The 25232-nt window shown below is 46.0% G+C and overlaps 6 protein-coding genes across 6 annotated transcripts; 2 read left to right on the top strand and 4 right to left on the bottom strand.

Annotated features, from left to right (window-relative positions):
• Positions 1 to 947: 947 nt before the first annotated feature.
• N7483_001905 (glycoside hydrolase superfamily) lies at positions 948 to 2417 on the top strand (the record flags this gene model as incomplete). Its single annotated transcript, XM_057085342.1, has 1 exon — positions 948 to 2417. One exon carries the CDS (start codon positions 948 to 950, stop codon positions 2415 to 2417), a length of 1470 nt encoding a protein of 489 aa, XP_056951491.1.
• An 88-nt stretch (positions 2418 to 2505) lies between these two features.
• Positions 2506 to 3810, bottom strand: N7483_001904 (uncharacterized protein; the record flags this gene model as incomplete). Its single annotated transcript, XM_057085341.1, has 1 exon — positions 2506 to 3810. The coding sequence occupies one exon, from the start codon at positions 3808 to 3810 to the stop codon at positions 2506 to 2508; it is 1305 nt and encodes a 434-aa protein (XP_056951490.1).
• A 798-nt stretch (positions 3811 to 4608) lies between these two features.
• On the bottom strand, positions 4609 to 5277 carry N7483_001903 (PaaI family thioesterase; the record flags this gene model as incomplete). The annotated part of the gene is made up of 1 exon (XM_057085340.1): positions 4609 to 5277. One exon carries the CDS (start codon positions 5275 to 5277, stop codon positions 4609 to 4611), a length of 669 nt encoding a protein of 222 aa, XP_056951489.1.
• Positions 5278 to 7872: 2595 nt separating this feature from the next.
• N7483_001902 (arabinogalactan endo-1-4-beta-galactosidase A) lies at positions 7873 to 8993 on the bottom strand (the record flags this gene model as incomplete). The annotated part of the gene is made up of 2 exons (XM_057085339.1): positions 7873 to 8604; positions 8658 to 8993. The coding sequence occupies 2 exons, from the start codon at positions 8991 to 8993 to the stop codon at positions 7873 to 7875; spliced, it is 1068 nt and encodes a 355-aa protein (XP_056951488.1).
• A 1716-nt stretch (positions 8994 to 10709) lies between these two features.
• Positions 10710 to 14291, bottom strand: N7483_001901 (putative serine/threonine protein kinase; the record flags this gene model as incomplete). Its single annotated transcript, XM_057085338.1, has 1 exon — positions 10710 to 14291. The coding sequence occupies one exon, from the start codon at positions 14289 to 14291 to the stop codon at positions 10710 to 10712; it is 3582 nt and encodes a 1193-aa protein (XP_056951487.1).
• Positions 14292 to 21961: 7670 nt separating this feature from the next.
• N7483_001900 (uncharacterized protein) lies at positions 21962 to 24819 on the top strand (the record flags this gene model as incomplete). Its single annotated transcript, XM_057085337.1, has 3 exons — positions 21962 to 22846; positions 22896 to 24420; positions 24464 to 24819. The coding sequence occupies 3 exons, from the start codon at positions 21962 to 21964 to the stop codon at positions 24817 to 24819; spliced, it is 2766 nt and encodes a 921-aa protein (XP_056951486.1).
• Between the last annotated feature and the right edge of the window lie 413 nt (positions 24820 to 25232).

Below are 25232 nucleotides of genomic sequence, written 5' to 3'. Positions count from 1 at the left end.
GTGTTATGGGATTGAATAGTGAGTTGGACTCAAAGTAGTCAACACAAGTGCATATGTTGTAACCTTGGATTTCTACAGGACTACAGTATACACTGGTATGTAGAGTCAGAGTCCTTTGCCCCAATATTCGATATGAATCTTAGTTGACTGAAATGGATGTTTCAGAGTTAGCTAGGTAGGCATATAGGTAAACTGGTCGTTGGGGCTTTCATAACTACTGCAGTTGGATTCCATTGTTCTTCAAGTTTTTCCTGCCCTTCAAGTTCAAGTTGGCACCTGTGAACCGGAATCTTTGGTAAACGGGACTTGATTTGGAATACGATCCTGCGCTCATATGAACCCTCATTTTAATAAGATGATTAAATCATAATTGTGATCATCTGAATCACCAAACTTAGCACACCAAGCATTAAGATTCAACGCGGAGAATCCTCGGAATTCTAATCCCAGTCACGAATAAGACCATGACATAGATTCTCATAAATTGGTCACGCTTAGCTTCAATGAAACAAGATACCCCTAACTGATCCCGCGACTCCAATACTGGTCCTCTATATCACCATCATGGGATAGATAATCTTTCTTCACGTTCAAGGCGGGCACCAATCGTCATGGCTGATCGCTGCAGTCTGCAGAATCCTCCGTGCGGTTACATGGCCCATATTTACTCCACATTACCTCCGGCCTTTCATAACCCATCCAATAATGCTTCTTCTCAAGAGTTGCATCGATTGCGCATGCATGTCTTAGCAATATCTCAATTTCAAGGAATCTCCATTTAACCGACAGTGGGCTTTACATCGGATAGTTCAACTCCGAGATAGACCGGACTGCTGTGTGGACATCTTTTATCCGTAGTAGACTTAAATACCCTGTAGACCTCCTTGATCCTACTAGTTCAAGTTCCTAAATTGAGTTAAACCATATCTCCTTAACATCCTGGAACCATGCCCGGCATGTTCTCGCGCCTTAGAGCCCCGGTGGCTCTCTTCTGGGCACTCAGCCTACCCTCTACCCAGGCGGACCAAACAACAACCATCACAACGGACCTCTACCCTGAAACCTGGGGTGGCTGGGGCGTATCATTAGCCTGGTGGGCCAATATATTCGGATATCGAGAAGACCTAGCAGATATTGTCTTCACCAGAGACTCGACCTATTGGAGTCCCGGCGATGAGACCTTACCTGGTCTAGGCCTGAATATCTTGCGATATAATGCCGGTGCTTGCTCGTGGAACACCATCAACGGTACTATCTCGATGGTGGCATCGTCTAATATTCCAAAGGCAAAGCAGATGGAGGGATACTGGATAGATGATTCGAGCACGGATCCCAGCTCGTCGAGCTGGAACTGGACTGTCGATGCTAATCAGCGTACCATGATGCTCAATGCTCAGGCAAGAGGCGCTGATACTTTCGAACTGTTCTCTAATTCTCCGATGTGGTGGCAACTCGATAATCTCAATCCTAGTGGTGCTTCCGATGGAGGAAGTAACTTGCCTACTTCTCAGTATACAAATCATGCGATATACCTATCGACGATTGCTCAGTATGCCCAGGAGAACTGGGGTCTTACTTTCACCTCTATTGAGGCATTTAATGAACCTGCTTCGGATTGGTGGGTCTCAACAGGTACTCAGGAGGGCTGTCATTTTGATGCGTCATCTCAAGCATCACTCATCCCAATTCTGTATAAAGAAATGCAAGCGCGAGGCCTGGACCAAACAATCATCGCGTCATCGGACGAAAATACCTTCGAACTAACACTGGAAGGCTGGGACACCATTACCGAAACCACAGAGAAGGCATATGTCGGTCGTGTAAACTCTCACGGCTATGAGGGTCTGAGTGGTCCACGATCCAAACTCCGAGCAGCCGCGACAAGTGCGGGACAACTTCTCTGGGATAGTGAATATGGAGATAGTGACTCAACAGGCGCAACAGCCGTGCAACTCATCATGACAGATATCAGACTCTTACAGCCAAATGCTTGGGTTCACTGGCAAGTTATTGACTCCTCAGACTGGGGTCTCATCAATGGCGATATTACATCCGATACTCTTGACGGTGCTACAACGAAATACTACATGCTGGCTCAGTTCAGTCGGCATATTCGGTCTGGGATGCGCATTTTGAACAGTACCTCGAGCAATGTTATTCCGGCTATCAATCAAGATAATGCTACACTGGTTATTGTTGTGGCTAATTGGGATGAGGATCAGACGTTTACTTTTGATTTGTCGGCTTTCTCACAGGTTCCAGATGATGGGACGGCGATTAGTAGTTGGTTGACTGATACAAGTGGAGAGAAGCTTTATGCCAGTGATGATAGTGTGACTATTGAGAACTCAGCTATCTCGCTCTCGATTGCGAACTCGACTGTGCAGACTTTTGAGATTTACGGAGTGGCTATCTAGGATAATGTGGTGGTAACACTATTAAAGCCTTACAGCAAATTCTTCTTTATCAACTATCTTCCAAGGTTCTCTATGTACCTAATGCCGATCATAGACGTCGTCTCATTTGAAGCTCCGCCACCCGCCTTTCTGTATCCCGGACAAACTCTTTCCGCTCTGCATACCGTGCTTTGACTTTCCTCCAAATAACCGGGAGTAAGTCGAACCCAAGAAGTAGCGCTAGACCTACAACCAGAGGCTGCAACTGGTCTTCGTCTGTGATCGACTGCGGAGCACACGGCATAAAGAAACACGATTTTGAACGCTCCACACTTCCGCTCAGGTAGGCTTTGGACACATATACTATAGCATACGTCCCAATAATAAATAAGTACCACCCGGCGTTTAAAACCGACATTAGGCATAACATTGGAACCGTCCTCGAGAAATTTAAACCAAATTGGAAGATAAATAAAAAGACACCGACGGGCAAAATTCCAAACATCCAATTAACGCTACCTGTAGAGCTTACCATAGCGATTGAGATAACGAATGTGATGATGGATAAAATTCCAAATATTCCGACTAAATTGTGAAGCCTATCTGTTGTCTCCACCCATTCAATCGTGAGATTTATCAAATCCATAGCGCGTTTGGGCAATACTGCAGGCATCGTGATATAGACCAACCAAATGACGATTGGTATGCTTGAATATCCCGTATAACTGGCGTAACGGAGCAAATCCTCGTGTGTGAAGCTTTCCATTCCATACCAGTACAATGCCGGTGTATCGAGAGTATCGGGATTTAACCAGAAACAAACCAGTAGAGTTGTTAAAGGTAAAACCAGTCCGATCGTATGAGCTAACAAGCGTCTATCTTGGTCTTCAGATGAGCCAAAGACGATGATCAAAATCAAAAGCTGAATCTGCGCGTGAAATGTGCCCCAAAACGTAAAGTTAAGCGCAGCGCCTAGAGATCCTAAGCCACTTTTGACCCGACCATCATAATCGGGTGCATCTCGTGGAATGTCGAGCGTGGTTTTAACACCTCGCCAGACATCAACAGCGGCCCAATTTGTCCAAAAAAGGAAGGCGACGGTGTTTGGGTCGACTTTCTCTTCCGAGACGCGGATGATTCGAATCCAGGATGCCACAAGCGTTAGGAACCATCCTGCCCAAGACCCTGGACCGTAGAGGCCACTTATATTAGCCATACCGAGGGGATCAGGCTCCACTGTTGTGACAGGGAGATATAAGGGGGCCGATGTGGTAGTAGATGTCGTTTTGCTTGAAGTTGAGACATCGCGGGGTGTGATCGGGGAAACGTTCATGGCCTGCTCATTTCTTGGTTGTAGTCCGCTGGCGCATATAATATACAAAAAGAGGAAGAAAAATATGAGTGCCCTCTGCATCTTTGCACTTGATCTGATAGGGCAGGTTGATCTGGTCAGTTTGTTCAGCAGTAAATGGCATGGAAGATGGGGGAGCTGAGTTAAAGTGAAAAGACGAAATTCCATCTATCGAGCCATTTAAAGTCAGCAGCCTAATAATAGCCGCCGCATCTCTCAGCTGGAGTTGATGCATCGATCCAGCATAGCCCGATGGCATTCAACTAATCAGAGCGGCAGCTATAAGCCACACTGGCGCCTCCATAGATGACAACAGTTGAAGAGTTGGTTAAATTTAGCGATCACATAAGTATATTAGTGTTTAGAAAATAGCTCGTATCTGGTCCAGTTGCAAGGGCCTATGAGCAGTAGGCGTTGGTTTGTATGGACGGTTCAAGAAGTTCTGTGCCAACTTGAACTTCCAAGGTTGGAAACGTACCTATTAGTAAAGACTCGGACTGCTCAAAACAGGCATGATCTGTAGCTTAGGGATATGAGACCTGATTCTTATAATTGGCTCAGACTTAAGTGAGAAGGTCAATGCCAAGAAACTTTGAAACAGAATTGAAACGAGAAAAAAAAAGTGAAATTTCAATATTTCAAAATTCGTTGCCCACATGGATGTTCAGGTGGGCAATTTCGACTATTACTGTAATCGGTTCTAAATATCAAGAATCTCAGCTGAGGGGGCATTCTAGTTTCATTCAAACTCATCTAAATCTACTCCTGTTTATCATAAACCGTGTCAATTTATACCAATTTCAACTCCCACACTCCAAGGTCCTTAGATCCCATTCACAGCCTGTAAGGCGTGTCCAAGTGCTATAAAAGTTCAATGTTAACTGCTAGTGTCATATATATCACTGGCATCCACGGAGGGGGACCTGAACTTGAACTCACATCAGCATTTCGAGGCTCAATAAAGAGAGCCTTTGCCTCTGCAATAAGAGTATAGTCATCTCCTTGACTTGGCAAAGTTTCAATTCGACCATTCAACCATGCCTTTCGTCCCTGTAACTGGCTCACTTCTGCCGTCAAGACAAAATATGAGTTCACCATCGCAGGATTGCGAAAATCAATGTTTAGATTGGCTGTCACCGCAACCTTTTTCTCAAATGCAGTACCGCTGCACCGGACGAGAGTTTCATCCAATAAGGTTGCGAGAAGACCACCGTGAACCATACCACTATGGCTGGATAGCTCATTTCCGAGATGGATGATCATGACCATGCTTTTGCCGGTATTTTCGAAGACGTAAGGAGCCACAGTGATCCTCTGGGGTCCGGATAGGGGTCCAGTCAGAATATTTTGGGCCCGCATACGCTCCGGTATGGAGAGATGAGGTCTTTTCTCGACATAATGGGGATCTCTTCGTAGAGACAAGGTGAGCTCGTGGAACTCAATGAATTGTTCAACGTCATTGGAAGATTCTTCTGATGCCCACAGAAGCTTGAAGAGCTTGGTTTTGGGTGCTGAGATAATGGTCGTCATGTTGACAGATTTGGTAGTGGAGTGTTCAACTTCAAAGGGTTGAGTATCAAGGCAAGTATAGGATGGATGGAGTTCAGGAATATTCAATGTAGAATGGAGACTGGGTACTAGACGTCATTATTTATACCTCTGGCTGGCGGAGGACATCCACCATCATTCAAAGATAGTACCAATATGTACGCTCGGATATTGTGATAGCAGGCCGGGTGTACCAAGTTCTGACCTTGCCCAGGAGATTTTTCTTCCTGATTCGCCTCCTAAGTTGAACATTCCAAGCCCGGTATGAGGAGAGCCTCCCTCATTTGCTCACCCGATATCGCGATTTGCATAAATGTAGTTAGTAACAGTTTCCATACTGGTCCGAATGCAGGGCGGAAATAGCTGCTATCAAATGGAGAGCAAGAATTAATATAGGTGTCTGCATAATTGACACCAAAGTTACCAGACTACAATTTAACCTATTTGATCCTTTGATTGTCATTCATGCAGTCGGTGAAGTAAGAAATGATTTTTTTAATTGGATGTGCTACAGCCGATCGATTCCATGCATACGTTTAGTAGGGCATCATCCCTTCTGTACTACCCAAAGTACCATGCAGAACTCAGGCTCTACGTTTACAGCACTAAACCTTTCAGAATTATCAGTTATATACTTATGACATGCTATGTATCCACTATTGAGAAAAAAAGGCCTCCTTACTGTAGTGTCATTACATACCACATGATGGATCCATGATTCACCACGACTTCCAATGCATCAAATGTGTACTTTCAAGTTTGAAATGGTTGAAACGATCGATTGATCTAGAGCAGATAATAACATATCAATCATCCCTTTCAAAATTTTGTACGACCCTGATTCTCCTAATTCATGACCCACGCCTCCGGATGTATGTATGTCGACCAAAGCGGTTCGAGTTGTAGATCCCTGCCCGAAGAAATCCCGTTAATCCCGAAGTCTGCCCGGCATATGCACATACTATTTGACTCGGATTTTCTAACATCACATTTAAATCTGCAGAGAGCTGCCGAGGTGGTACCCAATATACCGCTAGGTGGCACCCAACAGTGCATGTGTGGAACCCTTTCTCAACCCTAGTATTTAATGCGGAATTCAAAATGTTGATAGGGCTATCCCTGTTACTGGTTGTCCGATTCTCTGTAATCTTTGGTTCGGGCCGCCACCAGGCATGTCGGAAGCATCGGTCCTTTGCCCTAAGAGGCTCGTGATAAGATCCTCGTTTCATCCTTTGTAGGTCTGACGTGGTGGAGTGGATTAGACCGCCACTTCATAAGATATACGGCCGGCTCCGACAGTATGGATATTATTTTTATTCCAGAATGCAGCATTCCCGAGGTACTCTGACGTTCAATGTTGATGACATAAAACTATACTACTAGGAATATTCGACTTTTTAATTCCCAGATGTTCGATCAGCCACGAATTTAGAGTACTATTTTATCAAAAAATAGATAGTAGATATGGGATTATTTGAGACCAAACACTAGTGTTCATATGACGCTATCAGTAGTATCATTTGAGTCTATGATAGCACTCACGTCGATAAAGATCTACTATTTATTCGCTCCTTAAGTTATCTAAACTACAAGTATCTTGCATTGGTAGACCAATCAACATTGAAGCTGAATGTGCTCATTGCATATGCAAACATCTCAACCAACCTCGAAGGCTACATCCTCCCCTCGTGTCCTCAAATTCCCTGTGATGATTGACATAAACTCGATTAAAAGTGGCAAAAGGAAAATATAATGCCAAGATCAGCAAATGTATGCATTGACCAATAGATATCTCTCGGTATTTCAAAGTTCCCCCAAAAGAGGTACATCAAACTTTAATCCTAATCGATCTATCAACGTAGTTAAACTTGAGCCAAGAACTTGAAGGTCAAGTTGGATGGATCATTTGACTAAATTCTCTCAATGATACTGTAAAACTCAATTCTCCCTCACTGATCTCTCAGCCTTGGAAAGAAGCATTCAAGTTAGCCCCTGACTTCCTAGCTTCTAAGTTTAGCTATCTGTGAATAACCAAAAGATCATCTGGACAATCACCGGTGGTTGAAGTCGTCTCAAGTGCTCGATCAGGTAAATGCTATGTTTCCCGATTCGTGTCCCGATCACTGCTACCCAATTCATAGATTCAACTTGATTCTTCATGTTATTCCAAGGTTGTCACAGGCCCGATATGATTACTTGCTATCGATGAATCTTGAGAAAGTCATATGCTTATTGTGGTTGGCTGATCGCATTGAGGGGGTTCCGAATATCCATTCAATGGTTCATATGTGAATTCAAGGGCAATGTCAATTGAATCTTGCTACTTAGGCACTAATCAAGAGTAATTGAATTGATACACCCGGGGATCTTTAGGTAGAAAGAAAAAAAACCATACATGGATATCTTCCAAGGTTGAGACTGAAAGGAAATAGTTTGTCATTCGAATGAAAATAGATACATTGACCAAGAGGCAAGATGTGAAGACAATGAAAAGAAGATAAAAGAACGGATATCAAACATGCAATGATAAATACATCCTAAAAATCCACTTCAATAGCAGGCTTCCTCCAGGGCTCCCTACAGCTCACCAAGAGTCTCAACACTGGCATAGATCTCATGAGTTGAACTACTAACCATAAGGTTATCCGCACAACTACTTCCCAAATTCTCATTGCCAACCCAAGCAGGCTCCCAGTAGTAAATACCCAAACCACCAGTAACACCCTCAACGACATCCGCCAATTTCTCCAAGAACTCTTCCTGTCCCGCAACAGAGAACGGGATACTCGCCAAATCAGATGGGAACGCATATTCAGGGTCAGGACACGAAGTAGGCCAGTTGGTCTCGACAACAAGGATATCCTTGCCGTAGGCCTTATACATGTTCTTCAAGCTAGTAGTCAACGCTGTAAGCGTAGCACTGGAGCTGTAGAAGGGGTAGTATGATACACCCATGTAATCGAAATCAGTGGAGACGAGGTCGGTGGTGTCGGCTAGAACTTCGTTGTAGAAATATTCTTGCTCTTCCCAGTCCCAGCCATTGTCCAGGTGGATCATGATCTTGGGTGTGGTTGCAAGGTCGGAATCCTTGACTCCCCATGCGCCGGAGTGTAGCAGACTGGCAATGTTATCGTAGTTAGGGGTCTCACCAAGAGGCCAGAGTAATCCGGCGGTGATTTCGTTACCGATTGAGACGATGTCGACGGTTAGGTCGTTCTCTGCGAAGGTGTTGCAGACTAGCAGGGTGTAGTTGTATAGTTGCCAGGTGAGGGTGTCAATGTCGGTTGTGGACCATCCTGTGGGAGTTGTCTAGAATCATTGTTAGAGGAGGTTCATATGATGAGAAAGTGGTGTGTATTTACCTGCTCACTGGGACTAGCCCATGTGTCACTCAGATGAAGATCAAGGTATGTGGTCATACCCTGTGCTTGAATCCTCGTCGCTAACTCGATGTTGTAGTCAAGATTGTAGTCACCAGAGCTGGGGTCTACCCAGATTCGCTGACGAACAGAGTTGAAACCCAGGTCTGCGAGAATAACCTCTAGCGCCTCGGTTTTGCCCTCCAGGTTCTTGTATGTGATGCCAGCATCATTTTCAATAATCAGGGAAGAGATATCCGCGCCGCGAATGGATAGCTCCGCAAGGGCGGGAGCAAGAAGCTGGGAAACGAGAAGAATCTTCGACAACATGATGATCAACTGTTTCAAGTTCTCGGTGCTTTAGTTTGGATTCTCTGACAGAAACCAAACTCAGAATTCGAGGCACAGTGGCCCTCTTTTAACATTTTCTCCTGTACGGGTACCTGTCTCGGTTCGGCACGAGAGGAAGGAAGAATTTCCCCCATTGTGCTATAGACATCTGGAGCATACCCACATCAAGTTTTGGGTCTGATGATATTTTTCAACCGGAAGAATCTCTGTTAGGACTAGCACAGATGTATGAAACGCCGACAGATAGTGCGGCGGGTGGAGAAATCCGAACACTGACGATACTTTCTCGAGTAGGCTGTGAACGTGGATCAGATTTTAATCTGAAAACAGGGGGCGGGTCCTTGATGTCCTTGATCAATTGGGGAAATTTCCGTATAAAATAGATAAAATATGTACGGGGTATAATAGCCGTGAATAAAAACCGCCATCTAATATGCCATGGTCATATAATCCGGAGTATTTTGGTTGCTTGTTCTGTTTTGCTTGGACGCCTCTGACCATCTCGGTTCCCACCGTTAACTCTATCCTCTTCATTATGTCAAGTGATTCGTTGATGCCCCTCTCTTAATGATGATTATTGGTGGAAGTGTTTATTCAGTTTTGATCAGCTCTATAAGCGAAATCAGAGTCTGACGTATACCTTTCTTATTTTGTGTTTTGGCGCAACCCCCGCCGGGGAACCTGGACATTTTGAACACTTCCAAGATTCTAGGGCTGAGAGTCTTACCGCTGGTTAGAGTTTGAAAAGGTCTTCAGATACAGGACTTGGAGGATGCACTAACCTGGAACGGTTTGAAGGAATGAGATATCACCTCGGTTCACTCAAACCGTTGTCATAGGATTTCGGGTTTCCTGCCCTTCTTGGATTTTCATTCGGTGAAGAACTTGAATTCATGTAGGTACCCGAAAATGGTCAAGACATGCATGTGTGTGTACTCAAATAGTGACGAGAAACGCTCAGAACGGTTGTCTAATCCACTCCAGGCTAAAGTCACGGTTGAAGTGCAAGTGGAGACCAGGGTGTCACGAGACTCACGCCTCCTATGGGAAATGGTCTCCTGAGCCGAGCTCCCGAGTAAATAGGAGGCAAGATAACCTGAATCAAATAGGAGAAAAAGTCTACTTCAAATTTCCATCTACTGAATTGTACATCAAGTGTTCCATGAATCATATCATCAATTGTCATTGCAACAGGCGTCACCACGCCTCTCAAGTCATGTATCATGCAGGCATCCTTAGCAGAAATCCAAGAAGAATTCGCAGAACCCCACCCAACATCAACATTACATACAGCTAGTGTTCAAAAGGAAGATCTGAACGCAGGAAGCAGATCATCAGAGAATAAAAAAAATAACGGGGGAATGTGGCACCGCAATACCAGTCTTCTGATCTGGTATTGCCTCGCGACTCGGGGCAGCCAGAGACAGGATGGTCCTGTGGTCATGACGGAGGTGCCACCGGTGCGAAATGTATATATGTACAAGTCATGTAGGATGTATGCCAACAAACTCTAGAATGCCACACCTTCCAGAGATGACCGCGAGAAAGCAATCGAGATGATGTACAAAGACCTCACGGTTACAAGAAAGTGTTGAAGGCGGGAAGGTGGATGTGGAGAATAAGGGAGGATGAGGGTGAAAGGGGGTTTTGAGGCAAGAAGAAAAATAAAAAGGTGATAAAATCTCAAAAAATGGCGTGGTCCAACTATTCAGGCTTTTTGCCTGTGGGAATCGGTGCTTTGGTAGATGGCTTCTTCTTTCCGATCATAAGAACTTCCTCTTCGGATTCATCAGAATCTTCTTCATCGTCGCAGTAATACCGAGACTCATCTTCCTCAGATGGACGAGGAGAGGCTTGGGAATGGGCCTTCACTGTTTCGCCGGTTCGGAGAATCGAAGGTACTGATGAAGAGTCGTCGGAATCCTTGGACGGAGGACACATGCCATCACCAGAAAGAGATGAAGCACCAGAGACAACAGATGGAATGCTAGGATGAGAAGCACTCTGTGACATTCCACTAGTAAAATCATCGGCAGAAGAGGAGGAAATAGTAGCGGCAGAAGGGGTAGAAGTGGTAAGACCGTTGCGCTGGGGCTCCACAGGGCATCCAATATCCCGAGGAGGCAATGAGGGCAAATGAAGGGAGTCAGTTGAGACCATAGCACTTTCAATATGAGTCGCCAACACATCATCCGCACTAGGCGCGATATCACTCCTTCTGCGGCGTAAAAGCGCTTCCTTGGTAAGATGGAATGACTCTGCAGAAGACTTGCCCGCAAGTTGCTGGGAGCGATTGCGCCGATGCGCAGAAGCCAGGGCTGGACTACGCGAAGGCGAAGGCAAAGGAATGTGAGCATGCCATAGTCCAGTGTTACGGAGATGACCCACTGCAGAAGCATTGCTAACGGCGAGACTGGGCTCAGAGCGGCGATCCCCATCCAAAGAGATCGAGTCTGCAGATGGTGATGTACGGCGACTTCGACTGCCAGTGTGAGCACCACGTGAGGTGCGCCGATGAGCACCCGTGAAGAGGCTTCCAAAACCAGTGGTTCCCAATGCCTCGATTATTGAGGGGTTTCCGGTCCGTGGTCGCGTAGAGGCTGGAGCCTCGAAGCTGGATGGCTTAACCGTCTTAGTAGACTCCGCAGTAGACATCGATGACTTTGCACGCCGAGGAGGACCAGGTCGTGTTGGTGGACCCGTGGGAGTGAGAACAAGTTTAGGCTCGGGGAACACAGAATCAAAGTAATGACCCCAAGATTGTTCTTCCACGGGACTTGCTGTAACGCTCTGGGCAAGCGGATGTTCTCCCCCTTGGGCGAGGTATTTTGATGATCGTACATCTTCATCTCCCTTTAAGCTGGATCGGCGACTGACAGAAGGGGTTTTGCCAAATGTACTTCCACTGGCGGCTGAAGATAAGGTGTCGGAGGAGTTGTTTGTGCGTTTCCGGGGCTCTTTCTCCTTGGTCCGGCCACCGAACCACTTAGCCACGTTGGAACGAACCCGTTGGATGAATGGCACCTTGCTGACGGCACTAGTGACTTCCTCGCTTGAGACCTCAATCCTCTTGCCCTTGCTTTGATAGCCTGGATCACTCTCTTCAATCCAAGCTCGTGGATTGGGGAGACCGTGCAGGGTCCAAGGGTGGTGCTTGATTTCCTTCAAAGTAATACGCTTGAAGGGATCCTTGGTCAATAAGCGGCGAAGGAGGTCGTATAACTCATCGTCAATATCCTCGTATTCAAGAACATCACTGTCTCGGCAGTCATCCTGGATCTCATCCGATGTTTCATCCCTGATGGGGACTAGACGTTTCCGTGGAATGAAGACCTCCTTCTTCACAATTGTTTGGAACATGGTGTACTCATCATCTGAAACAAAAGGAAGACGGCCAAAAATCATCCCGTACAAGGTTACCCCAAGAGACCAGACGTCGATAGCGCCCGTTATCTTGGGCACTGACCCGATAATATCCAGGAAATCATCACCAGTGTAACAAAGCTCAGGAGCGTAGAACGCCGGTGTGCCAACGGTCTTGGATAATTCCCGTGCGTCATCCACCTCTGTTGCTTCGTTTTCGCCCAATTCCTCCTCTTCCTCGTCGCGCATCGGCCGGCCAAGATACGACACGCCAAAATCAGAGATCTTCACCCGGTAGTTACTGGTAACAAGAAGGTTCGCGGGCTTGATATCGCGATGGATGATGCCCTGGAAGTGGAGATATTCCAGCCCGAGTACAGAATCTCGGAAGGCGTTCCGTGCCGCATGAATGGTAAGACAAGGGACATAGGACATGTCATCCCTATCGGCCGACCACTCGGGCTCGGAGGGGGCATAACCAAAGCTGCTAGATGCTGTGCTAAAACGACGCTCGAAGGGGAGGTCTGAGTAAGCCCCATACATGGTGCCCTCGACTGCCGCTAAACTTGCTTCTTGCATGGAGGATTGACTAGGAGATCCATCGGTCACGGCAACAGACCTCGTAGACGATCTTCTGATAGCCAAGCCTAGACCTTCATCTTCTTCCTCATCTGAGGACTCAGCACCATGTTCTAAACTCCAAGCAGGGATGGGACCTTGCTGTGCATCTGCGGCCTGCGCTTCAACTCGTTCCCTTGCCCTCTCTCGCTGGCGACGTAAATGTTGGGCCGTGCGAACAAACTGATGGCTTTCTTCCAAAAACGCAGGCGTGTCTGGAATTCCAGCCATCTCACGATCAAGCCGTAACTTGTCAACGTGAACAATTTCTCGAAGTCCCTTTTTCCGCCAGACAATTTCTCCATTTTCCACAAACTCCAACACAATATAGACTTTTTGTCGGTTTGGATCATCGATAACCTCGAGCAAGCTGACGACATGGGGATGTCGTGCCTTCTTCAAGATAGCAACCTCCTTCTTGACCTTGTCTTCTGGGTTGCCCAACTTTCCAAGCCGACGTCGTTTGGAGTACCGCTGTACAATCTTGATAGCTACTTTTTGCTTGGTTGTAACGTGCCGACCGAGCTTAACCTTGCCATGTTCGCCTCGTCCAAGTTCCTCCAAAATCTCATACTGGTTGATGAGTTTATTTCCAGTCACCAAGTCTCGATCCACTTCAGCGGTGTGCGTCTCCTTCGGTGGCTGCAGATGAGTGGGATGGAGGTATGGGCTTCCAATTCCGCCTTCTTCATCGGATCCCATGGGCGGGGTCGTTCGAGGAGTTCGCATCGAGAAAAGACCCGGGCTGAGCACCGGGGTGTTCCCTGCAGTACGCACGGAACGGGGGAACCGGGGTATTGGCTCCGCTTGGGAGGGATAGGAGCTGCGCGACCGTAGATGCGGGAGTTGCCAGGTTGGGTGAATCTGGGACTGGAGGGAGGCATAGGACTGATCCGGGTAGACAGGGTATTCGGGCATATTTTCAGAATGTCGCGATGTTCTTCGAGGGCTACGTCCAACGCCGCCATGTTCCGATCGAGCATCGACCACAATGTCCTCGTTGAGTGCTTGTAATGAACTTGATGAAGAACGGGTTGAGGGAGCTCGAGAGGATGTGTAGACATGAGGAAACGCTTGTCGGAGGGTCGCTTGTGCATCTGCGATCTCAGCAGATGCAGGTTTGGGTGCTTGTTTAGTGGTGGTTTGTCGAGGCTCCGGTTTGTCATTCAGTAAAGAGAGGGCCTGTAGCGTTTCTTCAGACCGAGGTGTTTGCTGCTTCGAGTCCCCGCCATGACCATTCTGAGGTGCCAGTTTCTCTGACACCTCTGAGCCAGGGACCGAGGACTCGCGTTCCGTCATATTCATTCTTCCTTATGTTTTTTTTCTTTCTCATATGCAGATTCAAAAAAAAAGGAGCGGGAGGAAGAGAAAGATTTAGGTGTGCGGGCCAACGGTGCCAGAATTCCAGTTGAGCATCCTTCTCACAATGACTTCCTTTATGTTCCCGTGGTAGTTCTTCTCTAAGAGCTGGTGAAGAGCTCGAACGACACGCTCGAATGGACCAGCATTACTCCCAAGCGTTTTGGTACTGGAGGGGCAGATTGGGAACCGTGTACCGGACAGCGGGCCGCCCAAGGGATAGAAGAAAGGTAGACCTGCTACTGCACGAGGGATTCGGATGATCCCACCCTCACACGTGGAAGGAATTCAGGCGTCGGCAACAAGAAAGGAGCGCAGTGGATCAAGGTGCTATAAATACTCGATACTCAGATGGGTTTCGATGGGGCCCGGGGGGAGGGGGGTAACCGAGATCGGAGGATTCCAGGGAAGAATGCAGAATGCCAGAAAGAAAGTCTCAAAATCAAAGGAGAGAAAAAGAAGAAAAAGGAACTAGTTTAGGAAATGGGGAAGAAAGGAGGAAAGGGAGGTTGGATGGGGGGGATTTTGGGTGGGTAATAGGGCAGAGCGAAGATCGGATGCCAAGGGAATCCCAATGACGCTGCACCAAATTGAGAACAGTGTACTATGAGTGAGTGAGAAAGAGAGACTAATTATTCGAGATTTTGATTATGTTTTTTTTTATTATTTCATTTTCTCTCTTCTTCAAACCTATAATACAGGGGCGCATAAATTTTCCCCTTTATGTATCAGGAGTTAACTGACTTGAACGTTAGCGTTAGGGACACTTCGGCCGATACACCGGTGTGGCGATCTTTTTTGGAATTCGTTTTACCAGAATAGAGACATCAATTCAAGTTCTAAAGTGATATAGGAAATCATGGATGACTGGTTTGGTCAACCCAAGTTAAAGAAACCATTGGAAATACCTTCGGCTTGATTCTCCTCTCTGGATTTGGGGCTGATGGAGATACTATTACGTCGAGGACTTCCTGGTTTAGGGTACCACCTGAATGACATCGTATTCTTTTTCTATACAACGACTTTAGGATCTACTGATCAATCTGATTTGATTCTGATTCTCATGATCATGATATTCTATCTATTTTACAGTTCCTTCTATCTTTTTTACTCCTGTCAAAGTTCATGGGTGACCTGGTGGCTGAAAGTCTTAACTCTTACTATACTTGATTGTCACTGTCACCGCCATGATCCACGGTACCCACTGACGAGAACAGCAGTCTACTACTTGATGTGGAAGATCCTTGTTTTGTCTTTACTCAGATTGGGCAATGGATGACACTATCATATATTCATATATTCAAATGTTCCCAATGTTCTCCCAGAACTGTACTAATGTACTAATGTACAACCTTGTGAAGTCTACGGTTTGACCCTTTCCCCGTATCCCCAGGAAAAAAAGAGCGTCTCGGCGAACAGAGCCCATCCCGATTCCTTTAACCCGCCAATCACATATCTTCAAGTAAACCGCAATGGGCTCAGCTCGGTACGGCGAGGACAAACTTCGGGCACCTACCCGAGCATTTGGAGACGAAAAGTCAGTTATATGTTACCTTTGATCCCTGATGCCAGTGGTCCTTGAGGGGGCGAAAAGGGGGGTTCTTGAGTTTTGCCTTCGTATGGAGACGCTAATCTTTCGGACATGACAGCGAGCCAGGGGTATTATAGCAGGGATACGTGACGCCCAATCTGCAACTGCGCGTGCACTAGCGTTCAAGTTCGAAGTTCAGAATCCTGAGAGATATTGTTGAATAAGATACGATGTATCTACTATAGGGTATGGATTAATCCTGGTAAAAGTGTGCAGAATATTGGTTTCAAGATGTTTGATATATCTATATTATATTTAATATCTTATTTTTCTTTGTTTCTGTTTTTTTTTTCATATGAATATAAGTGCTTGAGTGCACGAGAATGTATCTCGACGCCCGAGCGTAGGTCCGTGCGCTTCATTCCCGGATAGAGAGATAATTACGTCATCTCAGGGTCTGGGCCCTTAATTAACCAACTTGATTCATAGATCTCCATGGGTATATGAAGTAAAAGTAAGAAATAGTATACTTTTTACCCAGATCTCGACATCTGGAGTCCCAAAGAATCATTGTCGGGGTTTGTTTTAGTATGACACTACTAGTACTATTTCAGCCTAACAGTAATCTCGACTAGGAAGAATATCAATGACTTCAATATTTGACTTTAACGCACGGATCAAATAGAGGTTCCACCTTTTTTTTTCTTTTTCTTTTTTCTTTTTTTCTAATCTCTAGTAGGACTCGGTTTCATTTCTATTGTCGCTGAGAAATATTCCGTTGTGGTTCAAATGGCCCCAAATTATCATAGCTCCATGCAATACTAGGCATAATACGATGTACAGTACTTCGTATGATGCATACAGTTAGCTTAGCAAGATACATTCAACTTAGTGCAAATATCAAATTCAGAGGCCCAACTGCACTAAGCTAGAATCGAAAGGTAAACAGTCAGTACCCAATATGACCGGATCAACCGCACCGGATATCCCAACTTGAATCCCATACACATGTGCATATAAGCACATCTTTCCTGGGCGATCATACATGAATGACAACATCACCTCCGATTCTGTAAGCCTATATTTGAAGATCCCAAACTCGAAGCACGGTATAGCCTAAAATTCAAGAATGAGAGCCATCTTCCAAACCCAACACATGTGCATGTATGCACATGCCCCTTCCAGGACAGATTTGCCTCTCAGCTAGTAACTGACTAGTAACCCCCAAAACTCGCCCCTTGGCGCTTGATCAGTGCTCCGAGTCAGTTTACGCCCTAAACAGATCCAGTTAGTTCTCATTTCCCGAGCATGATGCTAACCCCGCATTGGGGTGTTCGGGCGGTTGATCCGACACAAGAATCCTCTACCTACGGGGTCTGCTAGTCCCGTCTCCCCAGATGCAAGTCTAGTCTTGATGATGTTCATTGGATAAAGCAAAATACGGGATGGATACCTCCGCAGGATCACCCGTCCTCGACATACTTGCTTTTACATGACGCTAGTCTAGTCTCCTTTTCGTCCTCGCATTCCGGAGATTGTGTACATGCAGCTTGGGGGTTTTTACGGAGGGCGTTTTCCTTTCTGGCCACCGGGCAAAATACTGATTGATGTGGTTACTGCTGATCCTCATGCTAAACTTAATCCAATCACCCGCACTTACATCACTTGCAAATCGCCATACTTTCTGCTTTGCCACAGGCCCTGAGCTCTGAGCGCCTCATGCGTAGTTGGCGATCAGTGCACACACCTGGCACCACTGGGGGGGCTTTCTTGTTACGCCTGAAACAGTTGAGGCGACTTCACGTAAAGCAATGATATCTCGATGGCAAATGGTTTTACTTTAGTTGTACAAGATTTGATATCTGAGATCAGATTTATACTGGTGGTCCAAGTTCCCAGGTGCCTTCAAGTTAGTATCGAGATGAACTTGAAGAATAGTATGATCTTATGCCACTGGGGCCATACGCCACGGTCTATTCGAGTCTGCTGCCACACATAAATGACTCAAAGTCCGTGAATGAGGTTCAAAGCTGATATTTAATAAACTTGAAACTGCTATCTCACGAATGGCGTATAGTGTCAGCATATCCAGGGTTCCTATGTAATAGCTAACATGTATTCGTCTGATTCATTCGGAGTGCTAGTGGTGAGATTACTTATGTAAATGGCCCCTTTCGGTCAACTTTTTAGTGATGGACTATAAGACTCTGTGATAAGCCATAGAATATCTACTAGATAGATGCCCGTGTCGATCAGGCATACATACTTCCGGGCTGTATAGCAAGTCCTTGAAATATTTGAATACTTCAGATTGATATCGGGAGAAACTGGATGACTTGGTGGCTTGTTACTATTGCCACTACTCAGCTTTCTCAATGTCAATCTCAAGGTCTTTTCATTAGGTACCACCGCATTCAGGGCCAGCTTTTGATGATCACACAAGTCTTGCATTGTCTAGTACTCTGTGGCGTGTTACGTCTTGCATTTTTGATACTCTGTATTAACGTCCGTCGAGATTAATTTTAAACTAGACCACAGGGTGTATAAGGCCCGCAGGCACGGTGTTACTTCGGTTAAGAGAATCAAGACCCGAGAGGGGTAATGAATGTGCTGTACTTATATCGAGTCCATTTAACCGATCAGCTTTTATGCAGTGTCCGTCGAGATTCCAAAGACTCGAAGATGTATGTCAATGTGTAGGATAGAAGTATCGATATAAAATGTCAAACTAAAAGTAAGCTAGTATTGATCTGCCACGCATGTGCGGTGGGTATTAGCTAGGATGAAAATCGCTTTGACTTTTTTCATCTTGTTTTAAAGCCTTGTATTATGAGTTTCAGGTTGCACTAGAAAAAGACTCGGGATTTTTTGCTGACATTTCATGGATTATACGGAACAGTCCGTGTTGATTTACGGATAGGGATCGTAGTGCATGCCAAGGGACTCACTTTTTTGTTCAATTGGTTTGCAAGAATTACCATGTGAATAGGAGTTTTATGAAGAGGCCATGTGTCCGATTTGCCACTTGGTTTTCATCGCAAATTGAGACTAATGTGGTGACTTGGTGAGTAAGGGTCTTTTCATAGGAATGCAGGTGCCAGTGGTTTGTACTCGAAGTCTTTGAAATCGTTTCTTAATCCGTGATTTGCAAAATCTTATCATACTACTTTCATCTAATTACATATTGCTCACCTGAATACAATTGATTCGGGGTCTTTTCTGTTCAGGAATCACCGAGTAATGTAGAAAATTTGAAGGATAGATTATGATGCTGCCTTCCCATTGTGGAACGATATAGCAGCAGTGCATAGATCCGAATGATATAGGACTAGTACCTGTACATGAAACAGTACCTATGTCATTATAGGCTCAGCTACAGCAGAGTATAAAATTTTATTGTAATGCACATGTGCATACGATGTACCTCAAGGTCAGATCTATCTACAAGGATTCGCCTTCGAGATATCTGGTTGGTGGAGCGACCTTTTAAACTTCAATGGCAGGATCAGTCAAAAAAGCCCAAGTCATGACAAGTGATACAGATAGTCCGCTCGAGTAATGCGAAATGCGCCATCGCTGTTAGTGCCAATGGGAGTCCAATGGTCCAAGCGTCTGCATCAAGCCCAACTTGAACCAAGACCGTTTAGTATCGATGCATCGAATCCTGGTCTTAGAATGCAATGATAGTACGCAGCGGGTGGCTGAGCCGAGTTCATGGTAAAGAAACATATTTGCTTTTTTGCCTTCCCAGCTTCAGACTCTCAGCCTGTTACGAAGCTGACATTGAATAGAGTTCTTTTTACCCCTCCCTATTTCCGGGTCCTGATTCCCGAATATGGAGGCTCTGATTAGTCTTCGTAAAAGAGAAAAAGCAAATATGTCAGTGCATGAACATGCAAGGCCCCTGAGAGGCTGCGAGACCACGCACAGGTCCTCATCAGCATCGCATCGGACTGAGATTAGGGGTTAAGTTGGCATACTTCCCGATGCCCAGGCTACAGGGCACCAGGATGAATGCGGCTAGGCCTCGGACTTGATATGCATGGCCGGCTAGATAACCCTTGCTTGTTATGGGTAGGTACATTGAACCTAAAGATGCGACGCTGTGCATGGGCCCTGAGTGTCAAAATTCAAAGCGATTGGTCTTCTCCAGTGGTGGCTTCCTCATCCTAGGAGGTTGGAGGCTGCATTTCCGAGAGTTCCTATTGGAAATGGCATGATTCATTCCGAAATCGGCGTTGTCTTTTTTTTTTTTCGCCCCCTTCCCATCTGCTCTGCTCTGTTCTATTCTGTTGAATGTCGCTTTCACATTCGGCCGGCACATTGCCTACTTCAGCTCACAGGTGAAGAGGCACGGGTCGAGTATGCGCCCCGTGCATGGATGTGGAAAACATGCCTATTGACCTGTTCTATCTGGTCGAGGTGAGAATTTAAGCGCTGGTATCATTGAAATTTTGTCCATGCTGCGAACTGGCTACAGAGATCATTCAATTTCTGTCAATTGAATACGGGCTGGTCCTTGTAAGAATTCGTTCAGAAGTACCTGTTCCCAGAATCCAGATACATAGTATCAAAGACAAAGACTCCAGGGCTAGAACTCCCGTGGCGGGGGTTGGCGTGCCAACCCAGTGCTGCGCGGCGCGGGATCCATGGATTGATGTCAGCCACGGATCCACTAGAAAACGACTTTAAAGAGTACTCGAGTCATTGACCTCACAAATTGCGACAGGCGCATTCGATGAGATGTTTTGAAGTCATCAATATTTGAGTATGAATGACGCACAATCTTGATGCTTGGAGAAATGCTGGTCTTGGTGAGGTCGAGATTAAACTTACTGGTCATATGTTGACAGATTGCACGGCACGAGACCAATTACCTGACAAGGGCCTGAAATAGAACAACTGAACTTGAACAAGTTGATAGAAACTCCAAATGGCAGGAATAACTACGGCCGAGACGATATTGATCTCGGAGATTTTAGCTGCCAATGGTGCATTACTAGTAAATGATTCCTGCGTGGTCTTCAACCACGTACTAGTGCGACTTAGATCGATTTCAGCAAGGAGATCGTCCTGTTTCAAGCTAACACTTGAGACGCATCGATTATTCGATCTGATTTGATATCAATAACTCCATAGCATACTCTTCAACAACTCGATATAGCATGTTGAAGTATGTATATTATAATTATCCCTATTAGTGAATGACCACATTGGTAGCAACACATGGGCATCTAGATGAGAACCCTTGAAACATCCTCACGGACCTATGCAATCTGGATATCTTATCCTATCCCACTTTACAGAAGACAAAAATCAGGGATTACAATCCCTCAACTTGTGCTAGATATTAAATTAGATTAAAATGCGACATCATCAAGCAGGAGATGAGGGGCTAAGATAGAATGCATCGGGATGTTTTGTCTCCACTCGGGATTGACCATGTTAGATACTAGTAAACGTTGAATCATGGACTTACATCTGATATGCTTTGATTCATACATGAGATCCAAGAAGTTTCTGTTTGAACACTCCAATAGCAACTCAATATTCCATAGCTTACGTGTATATACCTTTAATGTTGAGATCAAAAGTATCACACAAACAATAGCGCCACTCTATGGTTGCCCCCGCAACCATGTTGATCTAACGCAGATCTGAAAGCCCTCAACAGCTCTCGATAATCTATTTGCCTTCCAACTTTTCTTTGTTGGCCTCTTAGAATTAAGAAAATAAACTAGCAATTAGAAAATTCTCGATTTGATCCACACTGCCCAGTGATATTCCCTGTTTTAAGGACTCCCCCCATTTGGTCCCGCCCCAATTCTGTTTACCCTTGGCAGATTATCACTTCGCGTATCTACACATGTGCAAACATTTCGTTGTGCATCTTTTCCTCTTAACCTCCCATATTTGCTGCTGAATTAGAACAAATTACATTTGACAGGCTTCATTCTGCAGAACATGTCTATTGCGTTGCATTAAGGCACTGTTCCTTCCCTGCCAACCGCGTGGCGCCATGCTCGTCGATCCTGGCATGTCTTATCCCTTCCCTTGATTGTCTCAGATTGCGACCATAGGCATTATGGAGTATCAACTCCACCGGAGTTTTTGCTTCTTTGGAGCTTCGTTCCTTATTCTACCTTTGCTCCTCGAGCTTGCCGCCGCGACTATTCCATACACACCTTCCTCCATATTCCTCTCTCCACAACATAACGACTCGCTGGCGTACATTTTTCGACCGAGTAGCTCCAATGGAAGAACAGAATTCCTCTCTCTCAACGTCTCCTCTACAATATCGAGCAATTCGTCCTTTCATACCCTCCTTCCAGAAGCTCCCTTCCAGAATGCCGATCAGATATATCCATACCTCCCCGTCATTGACGATAACGGCACAATAACGCTTTACACTGGGATCTGCAATACATCGGTAGATCGGCAGGAAATATGGCAATTTCGGTCCCAAAACACCAGCTCCACTGGAAATGGGACATGGTCGCAATTCTTGATTGAAGGTGGTGGAGACAAGACTCGACCAAATTACCTATCCGCGGGGTTCACTTTTGCGTCGACAAACACCAGTAACACTTCCATGTACTCGTTCGGTGGAATGTGTCCACTAGCCAACAGCACGGATCAAAACTGGGTATCCGCTGCCAATTACTCTCAGTCAATGGTGGCGCTTGACCCAGCGTCTGGCTCAGTTTCGACAACATACGATGTATCAACTACTGGAACTCGTGCGCCTCCGATCCCAGAAGCTGGAATGGCTATTGTTCCGCTCTTGCCTACCTTCTCAAGAACTGAAGTTCAGCAGGACTTTCTGCTAATTGGGGGACATACACAGCATGCCTTTCTTAACATGTCTGAGCTTGCTGTGTTTTCTCTTCCACAGAATAGCTGGAGCTTCATTCAAGTCCAATCCGAGGAGAAGACAAGAACGGAGCTAGCCATCCGGGATCAATTCTGGGTAACCCCGAAGGTCAGGCCATGCAGCCGTGCTGTCTGATGATGGCAAGAAAATATTTGTCATCGGAGGATGGGTAGGCGATACATCTGAGCCTGCTGATCCTCAAATCGCGGTTCTGGACATTGGTGAAGGCTATGGTGGCTCTGGAGACTGGACTTGGACTACCTCATCCTCCTCTTCTAGTGACGTTGGCATTGCTGAAGGAACGGGACTTTATGGCCATTCAGCCACAATGCTCCCAGGTGGTGTCCTGATGATTGTTGGAGGATATACCATTCCGAAGCAATCATCGAAGCGGTCATCATCAGAAACAAACTCCAAGGTTTATCTGTACAATTCAACCTCTGGTGACTGGGTGAAATCATACACCAACCCTTCATCGAAAAAATCCACGTCTACTACATCCCATGGTCATCATCTTTCGCCAGGACAAAAGATCGGGCTTGGAATTGGCTTAGGCCTAGGAATCCCTCTCGCCATAGTGCTGTTGATCTGCGCTTGGAAATACAATAGAACGCGTCAAACGAGAGGCCTTAGAGATTCGCAGCTTCGTGAACTGGCTCTTGGAGCCGAACGTGCCCATTTCTGGGGTCGTGACGATCCACTTCAAGCAAGTAGCATTCGCAGCTCTCAAATGAGTGAGAAGCTTGATCCAGCGATAGTTTATCCCTGGGCCGGAAATCGAAGTGTGACTGCAGGTCCTCCTTGGAAAGATCAAGCCGAAGGATCTGAGAACACTGGTCTTCTTGCAGATGTACCCAGCCCTGTGAAAAACAATCGCTCAGACAACCGCCCTCCTAGTATCACCAAGTCATACAGAATGTCTGGGTACACAGATTGGCGTCGCAGCGATACTCCAAGTGAATGTCATCCCATTGACGAGCGAGAAGAGGATGAAGCAATTTTCCGAGAACGTCTAATGGCCACAATTCCCAACGAAGAATGGGCAAAGATTCAAGACACGGACGATGATATTTCAGAAGCATCATTTGCTACCCCTCGAAGCACCATCTTCGGTGTGGGTCTTGGTCCTTTCTACACCAAGAGGAAGGACATGGGGGCTTCAAATCTTGATGTTGCTGGACGTGTCTCACCAACAAGAAGCGACCGAACATCGACCAATCTCTCTGAGTCTTCCGCGTTCTCCTTCTCATCTAAACCCACAGGCCAAATCCCGCAATCACGGGCTATCTATGTGGACAGACCACTGAGCTGGGTCAGTAGTGGAGACCATTCATTCGAAGGGATGGCAGCAGGATCAACACACAGCAGAGAAACATCACAAAGTGATGTAGATGGTGCGACTGCACCATCAGAGAAATCATTTTCCGCAGATTCATACTCGACTGCGCAAACAACCATTGCAGAGCGACAAGCAGAAAATACATCTCTACTCTTCGATGCAGACAGCCCTATCGACACCTCCCTCTCCAAACTCCCTCCATCTTCAAAACCAAGAACTTCCGACTGGATGTTTCAGACCGTTCGCCGTGCTCTCACTCTCACCCGTCGAAGTCCTGTCGAGCAAGAAGAGCCCGAAACTGAGACAGCACAGCTTGCCTCTGGCATTGACCGTCGCAGCACGGTGATGGGATTATCACCATTTGGACATCCTAGTGGTGCTAGTGCCCCCCCGTCGTGCGGTCTCAGCCTCCGCAGAGCTCTTCCGTCGCAAACAAGGCGCGAAAGATTGGAACGCTAAGAAGCGTCTATCTGATAATTTCACCACGGCCCGCTCCACTCGCGATGACCTTTTCCTCGGTGCACCTGGATATCTCGGTGACGACCATACAGTTGATGACGAGGACTGGGACGTCGAGGGTGCGGCTGAGGGTCGTAGTGTACAGGTCACGTACACAGTTCCTCGGGAAAAGTTACGAGTCGTGAATGCTTCTGCTGCAGATAATCTTTCTGAACGCAGTGTTAGTCGAAATGTCAGTGGAGGAACTGTTTCTCGACGGGTTAGCGGCTAGCTTCAAGCAAGAGCTTTGTTTCTCTTCTTCTCTGTACCTTTCTTGATTCTGTACTTATGAACTTTTTTTCTTTTCTTTTTTTCGTCCAGGAAAAGATTGTACACAAAGACGCCTTACGTTCTAACGCTTTGATACGACTGTCGATTGTTTCGGCGCTCTGATTTTTCTTCGCGGTTCACATTTTTTGTTTCTTTTTTATTTCATTCGTTTGATATCCATGAGAGTTCCTGTCTTTCAGTTGATCTGATGATCGTCTTGCTTGAAAGGGTTGTCGTGAGGTTCGAGTCTGGAGTTTGAGCGTTATGACTCGATGTATGCCCAGGTATGAGGAGTGGATTCGTGGTTTTAGATACTTTGCAGCCTTACAAATGAATTCAAATTCAAGTTGAACCTTCATTGTTCAAGCTTTGAGC

This window comes from Penicillium malachiteum (genome assembly GCF_028827825.1).
Source record: "Penicillium malachiteum strain IBT 17515 chromosome Unknown utg000001l:1.0-8184562.0:1.0-8186909.0, whole genome shotgun sequence".
Taxonomy (NCBI): Eukaryota; Fungi; Ascomycota; class Eurotiomycetes; order Eurotiales; family Aspergillaceae; genus Penicillium; species Penicillium malachiteum.
The sequence above is the reverse complement of the archived record's forward strand: the minus strand, read 5'-3'. Positions and strand labels throughout refer to the sequence as shown.